The sequence below is a fragment of the Halichondria panicea genome, chromosome 10, assembly GCF_963675165.1.
Source record: "Halichondria panicea chromosome 10, odHalPani1.1, whole genome shotgun sequence".
Lineage (NCBI taxonomy): Eukaryota > Metazoa > Porifera > Demospongiae > Suberitida > Halichondriidae > Halichondria > Halichondria panicea.
Window position 1 is genome coordinate 561883 of NC_087386.1, and position 17037 is coordinate 578919.

Sequence of the window (17037 nt, forward strand, 5' to 3'; positions counted from 1 at the left end):
AAGTACTACTACGAGTAGATTTACTTGGGAATAGTATCACATTTAGTTATCTGTATGTGCTCTTCTTTACACTGTCTACCTCCTAACAACAAGTGCTCAGAGCACAAGCATGTCAGCTTGGTAGAATGTGATTGCACACAACGTACCTTAATGTCCCACTGTTGTCCATCCAGAGAGAGTGGTACATGTGGAGAGAACAACAACATGAGATAAAACACCTCACACTGACAGGGTAGAGTGTAGGCACTATACTGTGATGAATGAATGATGCCAAGTGTGTTTATGGGTGGTCAACAAGTACATCTAGGCACTAGGAGAATGCACTGATCATTGAGTATCCATCTATCATGTGAATATCATACCCTATCATAATCAGTGAGCCCATCCTCCATCAACTGTGGGGAACTAGCAGCATTCAGGGTTGTAGATTCAGCCATTTCAAGAGAAGGTCTGGAATGGCCCTTATATTTCTTTGTGGGTGGCTAGAGGCATGAGGGGGAGGGGCTTGTAGCAACACCCACACATTGTTCAATAAAGAAAGGGTTCAAAGGACACATAATTATTGTTCCAAATAGAGCACAGAACATACATAAAGCAAGTACTTATCAGAAGAAGAAGCACTGAAGAAAGAAGAGCTCAGGAACAATGGCCCACCTGACACTAATTGCCAGAGCCAGTGATGGACTACCTCTGTCCTCATCCATTGTCAATGAAGAGGTAGAGGAGCTACAGTAGATAATACAGTACAGTCTGCATTGGTCCCATCAGGACACTGTACTGTATGCAGCTCAGTGACATGAATAGTTGTCAAGTCATGATTCTGTAGACATATAAAGAGAACCTTGCTAGAATAATACGTGTGTAGTGTGTGCTATCTTTAACAGCTTGAATTAACTGAATTGTTGCATTCTCCCTCTGCAGTCTGGCCGGGATTATGCTGAATACCAACCCAAGGCCAAGCAGATATTCCGCAAGCTGTCGTCAGTCAGCCCCCCTCGATGCTCAATCGAGTGTGACCCGGGTCGTATGGTGTTCCAGTAAGCACTCTCCTGTGAATGTCATTATTGCCTCGTGGTGTGTATGATGATTGGTGCTCTGTCATGGTATAAACTGATGCAATGGATGGCCTTTTGTTTGTGAGCATTTGCTTAACTGTACCATACACATTGTAAGTGGTGTGTGTTATACATAGGTCCCTCTATAGTGATTGTCTAACAAGGAACTACCAGTGTACATGTAGTCTAAGAATAGTTGGAACTTGGTTGGTGATATTATACTCCAGTTTAATGGTGGATGAGGGGCGATGACTTTGAGCTTGAAGCACACACACTAACATGGACCCCCCACACAGCTACATTCTTGAGGAGGGGATATGCTACCTCGCCCTGTGTGACCCCACCTATCCTACCAAGCTGGCCTTTAACTACCTCGAGAATCTACACAAAGACTTTAGTGAGCAACATGGCAACGATGTACACAAGGCCAGTCGACCGTACCACTTCATTGAGTTTGGTACGTATTTATATCTGCCATCCATATTTTGTAGACTTAATTATAAGGTCATGCTTTTTCCCTGTGTCAGCATTGGACATGTACAGCTGGGCAACACCAGCACTTGCAGTTTCTTGTGTGTGTACTGTTTCAATTCAGTGTTGCTACCACTGTTATATATAGTACAGAATGTCCTTCCTCTCACACCCATACCCACTCACCCCCCCCCCCCCCACACACACACACGCACACACCCCCCACACACGTGCAGATCTCAGTGACAAACCAGGGAAGCTGGTCGACCACTCTCGTGCCAGAGGCTAATGGCTGATCAGCTAATGCAGCATGTGAGCATCTCCTGGCTACTGTGGATTGGTTCTGGACTGCTAGTTCATGCTCTTGTCTATTGGAGACAATATCTGGCAAGTTTCACCAGAGATGTGTACAAGTATGGTAAGCTGAGGAGTGAGAGTGACTGGAGCTGGATGATCCCTAGTGTGCCCAAGACTCAAGGAGGTCAGTCAGGGTCAATATATACAGTGTATCAGTCTACCTCTTGTAACGAGAACCCCCTACAAGTCTAGCTTGTAACACCTAGCTAAGTACTGGATTGTGATTTACAATAGTGAGCTCCCTAGCTGAGACTGTCCTGACTTGTAGTTGTTGTAATTGCATTGTCCCAGTCTAAGGAGGTCTTTATTCCCCTCTGCAGGTGGTTCACCCACTTCTACGTGTGGGGGGTGGTGTGGAACTACTCTGTATTCCTCTACTATACCAGCCACTGTCTACTGCACACACGACTACCGCTATTGGGACCAACAGCACTGCTGCATTTAAATTCAGGTATAGTCATACCGTATAGCGGGTATTTTTCGGGGGACAAAATATTTGTTGTTCAGCAATATTAAGACATTTCGTGGGTAATATTTTCGTGGTTGGAGCAGGTAACGGTAGGCAAAGTCGCTTCATTCGTGGTTAGAGGTCCAACCACGAACACCACAAATATTTTGCCCCACGAAAATTACCCACCTCTGTACGGTATTCAGTCTAGTAATTGTACATACCTTGATTAAGTATTAATTGTAAGTGTACTACCAAGGGCGTATAAAAGAAGAGAGGGCATGCAACTCCACTATCAGTACACGTAGCTAGCAGAGTTCAAACGTGGGCGGAGGAATGTGTGCATTTGCATGAAGTGCTAAAAATAGAAATTTTTATTTTTAGCATTTCATGCACTGTCATGCACATTCATCCGCCCACGTTTGAACTCTGCTCATAATTATAGGCGTTGCATGCCCTCTCTTCTTTTATACGCCCTTGGTACTACTGTGTAATTGTTGACTTGTGTGTGGGTTGTTAATTCTTGTTTAGGAGTCTCTATTTGAATGTCAGCCTTGATCAATGTTTCATTGCAGACTCACCCCTTGCTGGCCTGATTGTAGCCACTCTGTTGTTCCTCTGGGCTTACACATATCAGTACTGATGTCACGTCATCCTTGCACAACTCAGAGCAGTCAAGAACAAGCCACAGTACGGCGGCTGTCATTGCTAAGCAGACTCACGTTTGCTATAGACACAAGTTTGAGGACTATCCAAACAACAGACAAATTGTTATGACCATTTGTTTATTAGTTGCTAATATAATTTATGCTATGTACATGCAGTACTGTATGGTATCATTCATATTCTCCAATCAATAATCTATCAAATTAATAATCGAAAAATTGAATTTGCAGTGAATAATAATTGACGCTTCTTATGCTATTATTTGTACATGCAGTACATGGTACATTGAATTAGTATGACATCATTTATTGTTCAAGCAATAAACCTTCAAATGATTGAAAAAATTAATATTGAATTTGGATAATAATTCAGTAATTTGCTAGCTATACAGTTTTGTCCACTTTTCTCCTAGTGAGTGTTCTGGTTTCGTCTATTCGTGCCTTGTGTATCTGGAAGGAGGGTGTGACCCACTGCCCACACGAGCACTGATCACTTGACCAGTTGAATGACCCCACACGAGCCGAGCACTTGAGACACAGAATCTGCCGCATGTGTGTGTGTGTGTGGGTGCGTGTATGTGTGTGTGTGTGTGCGTGCGTGCGTGTGTGGGTGCGTGTATGTGTGTGTGTGTGTGTGTGTGTGTGCGTGCGTGCGTGTGTGGGTGTGTGTGTGTGTGTGTGCATGTGTGTGTGGGTGTGTGTGTGTGTGTGTATGTGTGAACGAACAGTTGAATTCTAGAAAATAACGCAAGGCTATATAGTCTTGGATTTTGACTTATCACAAAACTAGTACATGTATCTAAGCACACCATTGGAAAGGTAATTCTGAGAGCTCTTGAATGCAGTTTGAAATTGGACAATCAGAACACAAAATACGAGCTTTCAAGATACGTATCTATTTTTAGCTAATGCACAAGTAGCAGCCTCACCTTCCCCTCCACTTTGCCCAGTAGAGAGCTTTCCATCCACTGTACTGGCTCGATGAACCATGAACTACACACATCATGAGTGGGCCCCTGCTCGTTATAATCCACCTCTGATTGAGTGGGTGGAGTTTGCCCTTGCTTTGTCTCTTATACCATTTGACAGCAGCCTCTCCTTTACCCACCTCGTGAGGAAGGACACTCTCGTCAGTGAACAGGAGACGCCTGTGTGTGTGTGTGTGTGTGTGTGTGTGTGTGTGTGTGTGTGTGTGTGTGTGTGGGGGGGGGGGGTTAGTGATGGAGGTGTACAAGTTTACAAGGGGTGTATAATTATAAACAACTACAACTGTGCTGACTAGACGGGATTATTGGCTACTACTGTACATGGTGTCTAGTGTGTGTTTCAGTGAACCTTTAGTGAAGCTGTCAGCGACTGGTTTGTTCTTTGCTGCCTTCCCGGAAGAGTCTGGTCCACTAGTGGTGACAGTGACAGTGCTTATATTCACCAGGTCTGTGTTCTTCACCAGCAACTACACAGAGAGAGAACAACACCTGACACACTCACACAGCCAGGCTACCATAACCTCATTCAAAAGAAGGTACTCTCTATAAAAGAGCTGCCTTACCCCCCTCCCCCCTACAATGTGCAGCTGCACCTAAAAAATGCATACTGAAGCAGCATAGCCGCTACACTGTGTATGTATTGTACCCACTCACTGCCTCTTGGACGACTCTATTGAGGGTGGTGTTAGCGCTGGCGAGGGAGAGGGGGAAGAGGTGGGCCTCAGTCGTGAACACAAAGTCATCCATGTTCAGGGGACTGTACGTCCCCCTCGTCAGCAAACAACAAGAACAGATACTTGAACGTCTCAGCCCCAGTACGAAGGAGTCCATTCTATACAGTATCAAAGATTGCCAATGAAATGATATCGTACTACTAGAATATTAAACCCTCTGTGAATGAGACTTTGCGATCTAACCTTTGCATTCTGGTAAGGATAGTGATGTCATACAAGTACTGATATAGGTTTTTGCGAGATCTACATGGGGAACTAAATTCTAACTATTAGTACATACACAGACACATGGTTCCCCTGACTTACCTGTCCTCGTGAGCGTTGGTCCTGAGGTCCTTGATGGCAGCGAAGCCACACCTCACTCTGGCGTACTTGTTCAAGTTGTTCACCACTGATCGACTGACGTCCAGGTAGTATGGATCTCCAGTCGCCTGCAGTAGCAACACAACATAATCGTTCATCAACTACTTAGCCATCAAAATAATACAGAGAGTAGAGTAGAGCAGTAGCATCACACGCTAGGGGTTGATTACAGTACTTACAGAAATATTCCAATTACTGAGATGCTTTCTTCAAAACAACAGAAAGTGATATATACATGTACAGCTAATGCATAGAGTAAACACACACCCCACCCCCCCCACACACACACACACACCCACCCCCAAATTAAAATTAACTGCAACTCTCCCCCCCCTCAATTTATCACGGAATTCAAGTTATGGCAGCTGAAAAGAATAATTAAATTGAGGGGGGGGGCGGGAGTTGCAGTTAATTTCAACAGCTATTAACTTTAGTACCGTTGATCGAAAAATGACAAATTATGACAAATTATGGCCCCGACGAAATTTTGGATTGAAATACATCATTTGAAAGGAAATTTTCTAAGCTTTCCGAAAATCACAAAATTTTGGAGATCATTCATGGTATCGCCTAATTGGCAAATACTTTTATCGTTCAAATAAGAATATTGATGATGCTATTTGAAAGGTGTGTTTCTAAGCTTTCAGAAAATTATTATTATCGTTGAAATTGGATCCACGGAATTCAAGTTATGGCAGCTGAAAAGAAAAGAATAATTAAATTATGGCCCCGACAAAATTTTGGATTGAAATACATCATTTGAAAGGAAATTTTCTAAGCTTTCCGAAAATCACAAAATTTTGGAGATTCGATCAACGGTACTAGCTGTTGAAATTAACTGCAACTCTCCCCCCCCTCAATTTAATTATTCTTTTCTGCTGCCATAACTTGAATTCCGTGGACCCCCACCCACCCCACACACACACACCCACCCCCATCCCCCCACACACAAACACCCACACACCCCACACACACATGACGGTGTACCTTGTAGAGGAAGTAAGTGCTCTCAATGAACTCAGGCCTGAGAGGGTGGTTTCCCCAGTGGACCCTGAAGTCATGAGTGAATGCCTCGGGTAGGAAGTTGTGTCTCTCCATCACATGATAAAGCATGTCGTGAATGTGTATAGCTGTGTCTACGTCACCCCACAGAACCTGGAGATAGATACAACAAACCCCGTCATTTTAAACATGAAGGTTAGGTAAGTACAGTACATACAAAAATGTATACTGCATACTACATGTACAATAGACGGACGGCCTCTAAGAAAGTACTTTTCTATGTCAAACCGTTCTAGAGAGGTTCAGAGATATTAAGGCAAAACAGAAAACGACGGCACGAAAAACAATTGTTGATCTCAGTCTACCATCTTGTGGTACCTTTATCAAAGAGCTACAAATAAATTGGACACAAGTTACGACCCCTAAAAGGGAGCTAGTGGTTTCTCTTAGTCAGTGCATGTGTGTGTGTGTGTGTGTGTGTGTGTGTGTGTGTGTACCTGTAGACCAGGCCAAAACGCCAGAAGTGAGTCCATGAAAGATCTAGTCATTCGATGAAGTGAATTCATGCTCACCTCCACTAGCATGGGCCCATTCGTGATGTATCTCTTGATGGCATCATAATGCTGTAGGGGAGGGGGTAAAGAAAGAAAATGAAGTTGCTGACCTTGCATGAACATATTAAAGCTCTGTACTGTATACACAGTTTCCGTTAACTCCTTTACCTCACAATTTTAACTCTAACAGTAAGCACCAAGTGTTTCAATAACCCCTCGCTCACCTTCCCAAACCTCTGCAGATACTTCCTGTCCCCCAACAGGATATAAGACTTGAGACAGTACTCGTAGTATGAGTCAATCCCCGCCCCCACACCGCTATCCACTCTCGTCCACTCAGCACTGTGTACGTTGATGACTGAGCCAACCAGATTGTGCCCTCGGTGTCTACTACGCCAGATTGCCTCCATTGCTTGGTGGGCTTTCACCTCAAACTGAGGATCACCTAATGGGAGAGAGAGAGAGCTTGACCATTACACAATGTATCTATCAAATGTAACCAACAATCTAAGCCTAGACAACTCTTAGAGTTACAAAATGCATTTGGTAATGTACACACGCACGCACGCACGCACGCACGCACGCACGCACGCACACACACACACACACACACACACTCACTGCACCTGTTAGTCTACTGAGGGCAGCAAACTCAAGGATCATGGACCCAGCACATGCCGTGCACGTTGTCTTCTCCATGTTAGGGTAGCCCATACCGTGGCGAAGGTTGATCTGAGGAGAGGCACAATATAATACAGCACATGTAACGGTTGTATTATCTACCAGTTTCAATTTTAGTACAGAATGGACTGTATTTTCTGTTGGCAAGTTTGCACAGTACAGTGGATTGCAGTGCACTTACAACAGAGATTTGCCTATAATAAAGCACTTTCTACATATGTACAGGTTGTATTATCCACATGACATACTGTACACTTAGGACTAAGACCAGTTTCAAATTTGGTATAAAATGTTGAACTGTATTCTCTATTGGCTATTATTCAGAGTACAGAGCAGTCACCTTTGGATAGGGGAGACCTGTAGTGGTGTTGAAAGCAGGCAGTAATCTGTTCCCCACTTCCACTGCCATTCTGAGCAGCCTCCCATCATACCAAGCCAACTGATGGTAGCCCTTCTCTTTGAGAGCCAGGGCAGCAAAGTGACCTCCCAGTAAACCACCTAGCACACGTATGTTGGTCTCAAACACTGATACCACCAAGTCACTGTCGAAGCTAATGTCTGTCATGACTTTTTGTACAGCCGAGGAAAACTCATCAACCGAACCAATTACCTGAGGGGACAAACACATGTACATTGGTGAGGGGGAGATTGCTCCTGCCCCTTTAATAGTAACAGACTACCATGTACAGTACAGTTAGAGTACAGCTTCCTCTCCTATAGTGTATTGTACTGATTCAGATATAGGGGAAGGAAGTCAAGGTAAGAGAGGAGCCTCTGGTGGAAGCATCTATATTAACTATTCAATACAGGAAACCATCTCCAGACAAATACAGTAGCTACTTAAGTCATGGTAATGGCTTCTAAATAAGTTACATAGCTTCTCCTCCAATAGGGCCTCAGGGGATGTGGTTGCCCTGACCACCCACACACTATATGTATATACTTGACTCACAGCCAGAGTGTCCAGTGTGTCTATGAGGGTGAGGGAGAACCTGCCCAGGGTAAAGTCAATGTCCCCTCGTCCTTGCTCCACCCCCCGGACACGCCCCTTACACGTCAGTGGCATCAACTCATCAGCAGGATATGCAAAGTCCTGTCAGCAGCGTAAATCAGAGTCATGTGATTAGATAGACACGTCATGTGATAGGCTCACCATGTATGAATGGTAGGCATGATTGAACATCTCCAGAACCTTGTCCCTGGAAACCAAATAAAATCATACAAACCAAAATTCCTCCCACACAATAAAGGCTGAGGTAGGTACACAATAAGGCCAGTATGGGAACCTCTAGACTACTACTAGGACTAGGGTAATGTGTACACACACACACTTACTTGTAATGTTTCTTTTCAGTGGGGCCCATTGATAGTGCGCCATTGTGATGAGTGAGTAGTAGGGAGCACACAATCACCACTCCCCACATGTACAATACCATTGTCACTATCTGTACAATGGTTCTACTTTAGACTAGCTCTATGTGCTGCACTGTACACTCATTTGATAAGTATTATATTGCAACTCACCCTGTCAGCTATAACCTGTTCATAGTAGGAGGAAAGATAAACAAAGCACAGAGTCTCTTTGTCTTGAAGGTTGGATTTCAATATTTCACGAGAATGATTTTTTCTTTAATTCTACAAACTGCACTTTGACCTTAGCGGTGTGAGGATGTTTTCAATTCGTGGACGTTACTAAATTTTCATACTGCGCATGCTCAGTTCAACCTCTCACAGAGACAAATAATGTGTTCAGAAAAGCAAAGCATTATATATACAGACAAAATAGTATCAATAAAAACGTGTATAAAAATCAGTTTCGGTTCGTTCAACTCGTATTCTCTACAATGAATCTACAAATGTCTGTAGCAGTGTCTCCTCTTCTCAGTGCTATGGCAATTTCCACCAAGGCCCTGAAGGTAGCTCTGGAAGGATTCACTCTTCGCCACACTCTCAATGCATGAGCCACTCCAGCTTGATTGCTACAACGACGTGTGACATCAGTTACATCACCGAGGTCGGCTGGGGTGAGGTTGAGTCGATCGAGCAGGATAGGAGTTGTGGATTGATTGACTGCATGAAGAAAGGCATCACTAAAATTATATTTCATGATCGATACATGTATGAATAACACAAAGGCTAAGAAATAAAAACTGCACAAACCTGTGATGCTATCAGCCAAATTGATGAGATCCACTGTGGGCTTTTTGAGAGCGTCTGACAGGAGACTCCATGTTACAACTTGTGTACTCAGGAGCTTAACCAACATTTCACGCAAGCACGACACATTATCGCCACGATACTTTCCGGTATCGATATTGGTGAGAATGAAATGACTGAGACCTAGAGCCAATCCCAGATTCAACCAGTAAGGGCTGGCACTTTCATGTGCAGTGTGTAGCTTCTCGTAGACATGTTGTAGATCGTCAATTGTCAAAGCCTGTACAAAAGCAACGATGAACCAGGGTTTCATTTGGTGAGGGTTGCCCCCTCAGAAATACCTTCTAGAGGAAACTCAATGGGGGAATACAATTGAGGGATTCCGGTGAACAATATTCTCAATCCCCTTACCAAAATGTAAAAATGATAATTATGTAAGTACGTACAGTATATGAATTAGAGACTGCCAACCTTGTGCACGCTCAGCAGGTGTGGAAATTTCTCTGAGAATAGAATGATGTCACTCTCAGGGATTTCTTGATCCAGTTGTTGGTCCCTCACTCCAGTCTTCTTACACACATCTTCCATTACTGTAACAGAGGACAATTCACCTGCAGTCAGTTACATTATTTGATACTCATTTTACTTATAAATAGAACGCAAATGTTTACGTAGAGTAATACCGGGGTATTGCAGCTGATCACTCGTTCTTTCAGTGACATCTCTCGTAACAGAGGATGGTTCACCTAACATAGAGAAACATAAATGTCAATATTACTGAAACTATAATTATTATACTCACCTGAACCTTCGCTATTGTCCAGCCAGATTTTATGTTCGTCACTGAGCTTCCCATACACACGTGCCTCCTGGGAGCATATCCAATAGTCCTTCCGTTCGCTCAGATCAGCAAGGTGCAATTTGCTTCCAGTGCTCTTCTTGCATGGGCAAAAGATGCGTGTCTCGGGTGTGTCGTTGTTGTAATGCAACGCTTTACAGGACAATTTAATGCTGCTTAAAATTTCGTTGCGAATCGTAGGGCATATTTCATTGCGTAAAGGAAAAGGGACGTCAATGTACACTTCGATATACGAGAAGGAGTCGATCAGAGCCACGGTAAACGGGTGCTTGGGAATTCTTAGCTGGATACAATTTTTAGCAAAACAGATTAGTTTCCCTGAGGGGAGAAAAACTTTCCAGTCCAACCTCTTGATCACGTCCACAACTAGACAGCAAAATACTCCAGAGCGAATACACCCACTACGAAAGTAGATAGCGAAGGGAGATATTGTGAAGGAGGAACGAATCTTGTCTAGCTCAGCAGGTGGGATTGATGTGAGTAGAGATGGCATGAAGAACTCGGCTTGGTGGGTAGTGGACTCCACTAGTGGAATGGGAGCAATCACGAGAAGATCTTTCATGATCAACAGCATATCTTCTGGAGAAAAGATGCCTTCAACGTAATGCTTTTTAAAGAATCGAAGGAACCCTAAAGTGACTATGCCCTCATCTCGAAATCTCTTCCACTCGGCCTTGGTCATTCCTGTGCTTAGAGTAGAGCGTGACTTGACTTCAGCATTCCTCAGGAAGATGGCGTGCTGTGAGAGCTCGGTAATCTTGTCTAGTGGAATCTGGGCATCCACAAACACTGTGTTGGGGAGAATGGAGGGATAGTAGTGCGCTATACACACGTTGTCAAAGAAGACCAGAGCAGCTTCAAGATCTTTGAGAAAATAACCAAATCGAGTGGCTAATTGGAGACATTCTCCAATGCTTAATACACCTCGCTCGAGACTGGCAGATAAACTCTGGAGAAGTGAATCCAAGAAGGACCACCAGATGGGCATTTTGACTTGTAGCGGAATAGAGTCCTCAACAGCAATTCTAATCCTATTGGCAGTGGCCAGTGAATCGTCATCTCGGCTGATTGTGTTGAGACCAAAAATAAGATTGTTCAATCCAGGATCGTTGTACACCAATAGCTTCTTGATATCGGGTGGCAGCATGTCGAGAATCTCTTGATTCCTCTTGATAAGTGTATCCGAGCTCTCATCCAGTTGATCCAAGAATGTGCCCACAAAGATCATACTTGGCTTCTTGTCTTGTGAGGTATGGGACTCAATCGATCGAATGAGACTCTGAAGTGTCTCCCCGAGGGTCATGTGAGATGCACGAGGACTACCAACAAGCTGCCCATCCTTGTAGTACTTGTCAGAAGGGAAACTGGAGAGTTCGTCAATCAAACGCAGGACTATCAACGCCACCGAAATGTGCTTGATGAAGAGAGGGCTGATGTCGTGGAATTGCGGCTGGCCGCCACAGTCGGTAACGTACACCCAGTTGGAATCAAACAGTTCTCCTTCTTGCTGGTCACTGCTCGACAGTTGGTCAGTTCCCTGTGTGGCTGGCTTCAGCTCTTCTGCCACACCACTCACTACACTCGCTATCACTTCATCGATGGCTTTGTTCAACATTCTTGTAGAGCCAGAAAGTTCATCGGAATCGTTCGTCGATGGGCTCGAAATGGAATCAGAAATTTGCTCATCGGAACCAGAAATTAGCTTGGTTGTGGTCATCTTCTTTAAGCTCTCGGCAACCCTTGATGCTGTGGATGGATCGGCGCTTTCTTTTGGTAATTTAGTGATGATTTGAGCAAGTAGCTTGCGTAGCTTTGGCTGAGACATCTCTTCCCAGCCTTTTCCAGTTGACTTGAATTTCGTGTTAGACACGGGTCGAATGCGTACTGGCTTTTCCATACAAGGAGTGCTGTCACGCTGTAGTGGAGGGGGATTGTCAGTTAGCAGATGCTTGAGGTTGGTCTTCCCTGTTCCCGCCGGTCCAAATACGAGCATGTTGACAATGTTGACCAAGACATATCCGTGCTTCATCGCCTCATCAAACAACCGCTTTGCTGATTCTAAACACGACGTGTGTATGTGGTGTTAGGAATGTTAACTATGCAATACTTCAGAGCTGGGTGACAAGATGGACTATTATTATGATGTCACCATAATTATGATGCATGTGATTAAACCGATCATTACATGCAGGAATGTGCTGTGCTTGCATTCATGGATGTCACTATTAAGTACACATGTAGTAAGCACAGTAGAGGGTACGCCCCACAACCCAATGGATATGAAGCAAAACACATAATTAAAATGATTGTGGTTGTGAGTGGGTGGGGGAATGAACAATGGAATGAACATTACATTGAGGTCTGGAAAACATGTAAACAATATAAAGGCAACAAGTATGTATAAATGTCATACAGTCCGATCACGTCGCCTTAAAGCATAATTTGGTGAGGTATAAAACACATAACAATAGCATCATGTTTTATGCAACTCGCCCTCGGGCTCATAAAATGATTGCTAGTCTGCCTAAACTGTACAATACAGTCAGTTTCCTAGCAACGCAAGCTTAAAAAGGTGGTGGGTGGAGCAAATAGTTGATAAGAACATGATTACATACGTATGGTATATACATGTACATAATACCTTATAGTGCGAAATTTTCGAGGCACTTATATTTCGTGGAATGGCCTCTAAAGCATTTCGTTGCACAATGTTTGTGGGTTGACCGCTTACCACAAGCCATGCCTTTAATCTTTGCATGTTATAGCAGATAATTGGTACAATTTTCGTGGATTGCTAACCCATGAAATCAGCGAAAATATAGCCCCTCGAAAATTTTGCGGTATATATGGTAACTGCTTTAAAATGGATCTAACTGGACACAGCAGCTGTGCGTATATGTAAGAAGCCAATGAAGTGCCAGTGGAAATGAAGGACATGAAGCAGCTGAACATAAACCACCTTTAAATCGTAAACCTTTAAAGCTTGCTAAGTGGGTGACCCACCAATGACAGGGAATACATGTACTGGGTAATAATGATGTGGCTGATCACTACAAGAATGTGCTACGCTTGAATTAACATAATGATGTCATAATTAAGTAACACAGTACAACGTCACGAACCCAAATCATGAAAGTTGGTATTAATAAAGTCCAATAAACCATATCCATACCACCACAGTGTGTAGAGTAGTAACAGGAACAATGCTCTAGTACACTGTAGTGTGCACAATCAGGGCCAGTTGCCTAGCAACACAACAAATGTGATAGGCGAACGAAAATGTTGTGGGTGGAGCTAACGTTTTTGCAATAACACGATTATATAAAGTATGAGGACCTCACAACAGCTGTAGGTACAGTCTACTAATAACACACTACATGTAAGTTGCTACAGGTACGAGTGATTGCAACTATGAGCATCAACACTCACTGTACTATAAAGTTCCTTGCTCCCCTCACCTTCCTTTCTCTGCCTCTCCTCTCCTCTTCCTCGTATCTCAGCAATATCATTCTCATAGCGATGTATGAACGTCTCAGACCGTTGTATCCCTGAGACACACTTCTTGATCTTCCCCTCCACCTCCTCCAGCTCTCCCTGCAGTTGTCCCGCGTCCTGGTCAGTGATGTCACCAGACAGTCTCTGTTGGAGGGCAGCTCTTCTCTGGGGGAGTAAAGAATTTCACCAAATAGAACATGTAGCTGATACAAATGTACAAATTATCAAAATATAAAAATCAGCAACCACCAACCTAAATAAACTTGGCGAGCATAATTATATATTTACCCGGTATACGGTATAACCTCACACTGACAAACGGTAAAAGTGGACTTATAAAACATACACAAAGGTAGACAAAAAGCAACCATTCATCATACAATGGACAGTACATGTACACACATTGTCGTTCTGCTAGACTACGTGTACCACTCTTACCACGAGAGTAGTAAGTGCAACTATCAACACTCACCGTCTCATGACTAGTCAGTTCACTCTCATACTCAGCCTTATCCTGGACAAGGTGAACAAGACAAGAGTGGGTTAGACTGTGTGTTTGTGGTCACACATTATGAATATATTGCCCTCGGGCTATATATTCCATACATCCCTTGTGCCCGTGTTATAACTATAACATACAAGTCAGCCTAGTACGCCATTATATGTACGTGCAATAAACTCACAATCTGTTGTTGAGTAACAGTCCACAGAGGGTACATGTGAGGAGAGAGTGATATGAACACTGGTAGTACACACACTGGCTAGTACACACACAGGTACTCGGTACTAGCAATAGCATATAATGGAAGGGTCAGTGGGTGGGTCAGTGGAAGGGACGGTAAACGGTACAACAAGCATCTTACATGTACAACTTTGATACGTATGATTTTGTTTGTCGTACAATACAACACCTGCACTTCATGAGACACACACACAATCACAACATACCTCAATGGCACCCTGAGACACATCAAATGGTACATGTGAGGGAGAGATTTAATCTTAATACACATACAAGACATCAGATCAGTTGAACGCTGGTGTGTATGGGACTGACTACACATAGCAACAAGTGGTTGGACCTGGCATAGAAAAGCTAACAAATAAAAAAGTTGGGGAAATATTGAGAAATAGGCAACAAGTTTTAGGTTCAGTAGGCACTTAATTGGTTGGGGAATTTACATAAACACAAATTTACATGTACACAATGTACACAATGGTGGTATTTCGAACTTGTGCCCGTAAAATGGGATTACGAATTGAACAAGTTTAAAGCTGTGGTCTACCCTATACGAGGGAGAGGGTCAGCTCTAGAGGACAAGGGACACACGCTAATGATGCTAGGTAACCAGTACATCCGTACACATTGCAGCTAAACCATTTTAGTGTGTGGACATTGAGTACTCGTAAGAAGCTCACCTCCTACAATAGTCCAAATCAGTGTGTGGTCCAACATAGGAATGAGTGTGTGCATGGGAAGAGACAAACACGATAATGTACGTACCAACTAATGAACTTAGGTGTATATTCTACGAATATTAAAACTACAACCTAATAAGTTGTGTGGGCCTCGGCTAATACCAAGTTGGCAATATGGAAAGAGACAAAGACAATTTACGAGTTCCTATAGTAACCATTAAAATGAGTGTGCACGTGCAAACACAACTTACAAGCTGTTGATCCAGAGAGGGAGAGTCCACAGGGCAAACAGTGGGAAGATAGTAAATGAATGATTACGAGGTTGAATATGATCATACTAAATATTTCCCTATATAACACTATGGCACTGCACACACACAAGAGTAATAATGGGGAAGTAGAAACATCACAGAATATGCAACAGACTAAATACTCTGACAACACACACACACCAACTTACAGCCTGTTGTTTCAGAGGGTCAGTCAAAGGTGAGGTGGAGATGCATGAAATGGAAGGAAGAGAACATTAGTGCAGTGATACAGTACACTGGTGATTGCATGACACAGGGGAGGGGAAACAATTGTGGACAGCCAAACATGCAGACTGAAACACTTGATTAACCATGCATACTTTCAGGCACTACTACGAGTAGCCTCGATCCCAGGCCGCACTTCCCACTTCACTTAGGGAAGTGGGCCTGGTATCGACTGCTTGCGCATGCGCTAATATCCCCCCGGTATCTGGGGGCTCTGGATAACATCGTATATGCTCAGTAAAACAGTGACATCACAAGGAACGAAAGTGGATTGAAGGAAGTAGATAGAAAGTTCGATTGAGTTGCTAGCCCATCTGATAGCATTCTCTAATAGCTACCCTTAGCCTGCTATGTTAACAAAAGACTCACAGCCTGCAACAGTGTGGATGACGATCGTCTGAACGGAGTGAAGGCTGACAAGAGCCTATATGGACAGGCCACGCCCATTTAACACTATATTTGGTGAAAGTCTACTATACTACTGCTACTGATTCTATTGTATCAAAAGAAAATAGCTGTACAACAAACATACACAGCTCTGTCTCTAGCTAGCTAGCTATATAGCTCTGTGTATGACTTTTAGGATATTTTCTCTGATGAATCCAGTGTTATAGGACATTTTACGGGGAAAAATATCCAATAATTTGGCGCATGCGCAAGCAGTCGATAGCAGGCCTTCTTTTCTATGAAGGCCGGTGAAGGAGGCTATACTACGAGTAGATCTACTAAGGAATAGTATCACATTCAGTTATCCGTATGTGCTCTTCTTTACGCTTTACACTGTCTACCTCCTAACAACAAGTGCTCAGAGCACAAGCATGTCAGCTTGGTAGAATGTGATTGTACACAACGTACCTCAATCCTCCACTGTTGTCCATCCTCAATGTAACGCTGTTGTCCATCCAGAGAGAGTGGTACATGTGGAGAGAACAACAACATGAGATAAAACACCTCACACTGACAGGGTAGAGTGTAGGCACTATACTGTGATGAATGAATGATGCCAAGTGTGTTTATGGGTGGTCAACAAGTACATCTAGGCACTAGGAGAATGTACTGATCATTGAGTATCTATCTATTATGTGAATATCATACCCTTTCGTGATCAGTGAGCCCATCCTCCATCAACTGTGTGGAACTAGCAGCATTCAGTGTTGTAGATTCAGCCATTTCAAGAGAAGGTCTGGAACGCCCTAATATTTCTTTGTGGGTGGCTAGAGGCATGAGGGGGTGGGGCTTGTAGCAACACCCACAC

The 17037-nt window shown here is 43.5% G+C and overlaps 3 protein-coding genes and 1 pseudogene across 10 annotated transcripts in view; 1 reads left to right on the top strand and 3 right to left on the bottom strand.

Annotated features, from left to right (window-relative positions):
- LOC135342887 (uncharacterized) overlaps window positions 1-17037 on the bottom strand; it is a 76297-nt pseudogene that overhangs the window by 14912 nt on the left and 44348 nt on the right.
- Window positions 1-17037, bottom strand: part of LOC135342889 (uncharacterized) — a 38463-nt gene that overhangs the window by 8012 nt on the left and 13414 nt on the right. For 2 of the 7 annotated variants that reach the window (XM_064539733.1, XM_064539736.1), the window contains 5 exons: window positions 14511-14787; window positions 14300-14341; window positions 13791-13992; window positions 10276-12390; window positions 10157-10219 (listed from right to left, as the gene is read on the bottom strand). In XM_064539733.1, the coding sequence (XP_064395803.1) occupies window positions 10157-10219; window positions 10276-12390; window positions 13791-13992; window positions 14300-14341; window positions 14511-14546 (2458 nt within the window). In that variant the 5' untranslated portion in view covers window positions 14547-14787. Of the gene's footprint in view, window positions 1-9051; window positions 9387-9476; window positions 9754-9944; window positions 10085-10144; window positions 10220-10275; window positions 12391-13790; window positions 13993-14299; window positions 14342-14510; window positions 14788-15246; window positions 16407-16637; window positions 16674-16877; window positions 16998-17037 lie in introns of those variants that run through there. The other 5 variants (XM_064539734.1, XM_064539739.1, XM_064539737.1 and 2 more) reach the window with 5 other exon arrangements.
- LOC135342921 (vesicle-trafficking protein SEC22b-like) lies at window positions 555-3191 on the top strand. 2 transcript variants are annotated; one of them, XM_064539814.1, is made up of 6 exons: window positions 555-717; window positions 922-1037; window positions 1352-1512; window positions 1763-2007; window positions 2204-2334; window positions 2907-3191. In XM_064539814.1, exons 1-4 carry the CDS (start codon window positions 646-648, stop codon window positions 1813-1815), a joined length of 402 nt encoding a protein of 133 aa, XP_064395884.1. In that variant the 5' UTR covers window positions 555-645; the 3' UTR covers window positions 1816-2007; window positions 2204-2334; window positions 2907-3191. The 2 variants fall into 2 exon arrangements, with proteins under 2 accessions (XP_064395884.1, XP_064395883.1); XM_064539813.1 differs by having other exon boundaries at window positions 1763-2334.
- Window positions 6757-8939, bottom strand: LOC135342907 (ER degradation-enhancing alpha-mannosidase-like protein 3). Its single transcript, XM_064539785.1, has 6 exons — window positions 8652-8939; window positions 8470-8515; window positions 8269-8409; window positions 7657-7926; window positions 7262-7367; window positions 6757-7080 (listed from the first exon to the last, which is right to left on the bottom strand). Exons 1-6 carry the CDS (start codon window positions 8750-8752, stop codon window positions 6800-6802), a joined length of 945 nt encoding a protein of 314 aa, XP_064395855.1. The 5' UTR covers window positions 8753-8939; the 3' UTR covers window positions 6757-6799.

Coding starts and splice junctions, on each gene's coding strand:
- LOC135342921 (XM_064539813.1), top strand. CDS start 646: ATGGCCCACCTGACACTAATTGCCAGAGCCAGTGATGGACTACCTCTG. Junction 718..921: donor CATCCATTGTCAATGAAGAG/GTAGAGGAGCTA, acceptor CTCCCTCTGCAG/TCTGGCCGGGATTATGCTGA. Junction 1,038..1,351: donor CCGGGTCGTATGGTGTTCCA/GTAAGCACTCTC, acceptor CCCCCCACACAG/CTACATTCTTGAGGAGGGGA.
- LOC135342907 (XM_064539785.1), bottom strand. CDS start 8,752: ATGGTATTGTACATGTGGGGAGTGGTGATTGTGTGCTCCCTACTACTC. Junction 7,927..8,268: donor ACACACTGGACACTCTGGCT/GTGAGTCAAGTA, acceptor TTGTCCCCTCAG/GTAATTGGTTCGGTTGATGA. Junction 7,081..7,261: donor TGCCCTCAGTAGACTAACAG/GTGCAGTGAGTG, acceptor CTCTCCCATTAG/GTGATCCTCAGTTTGAGGTG.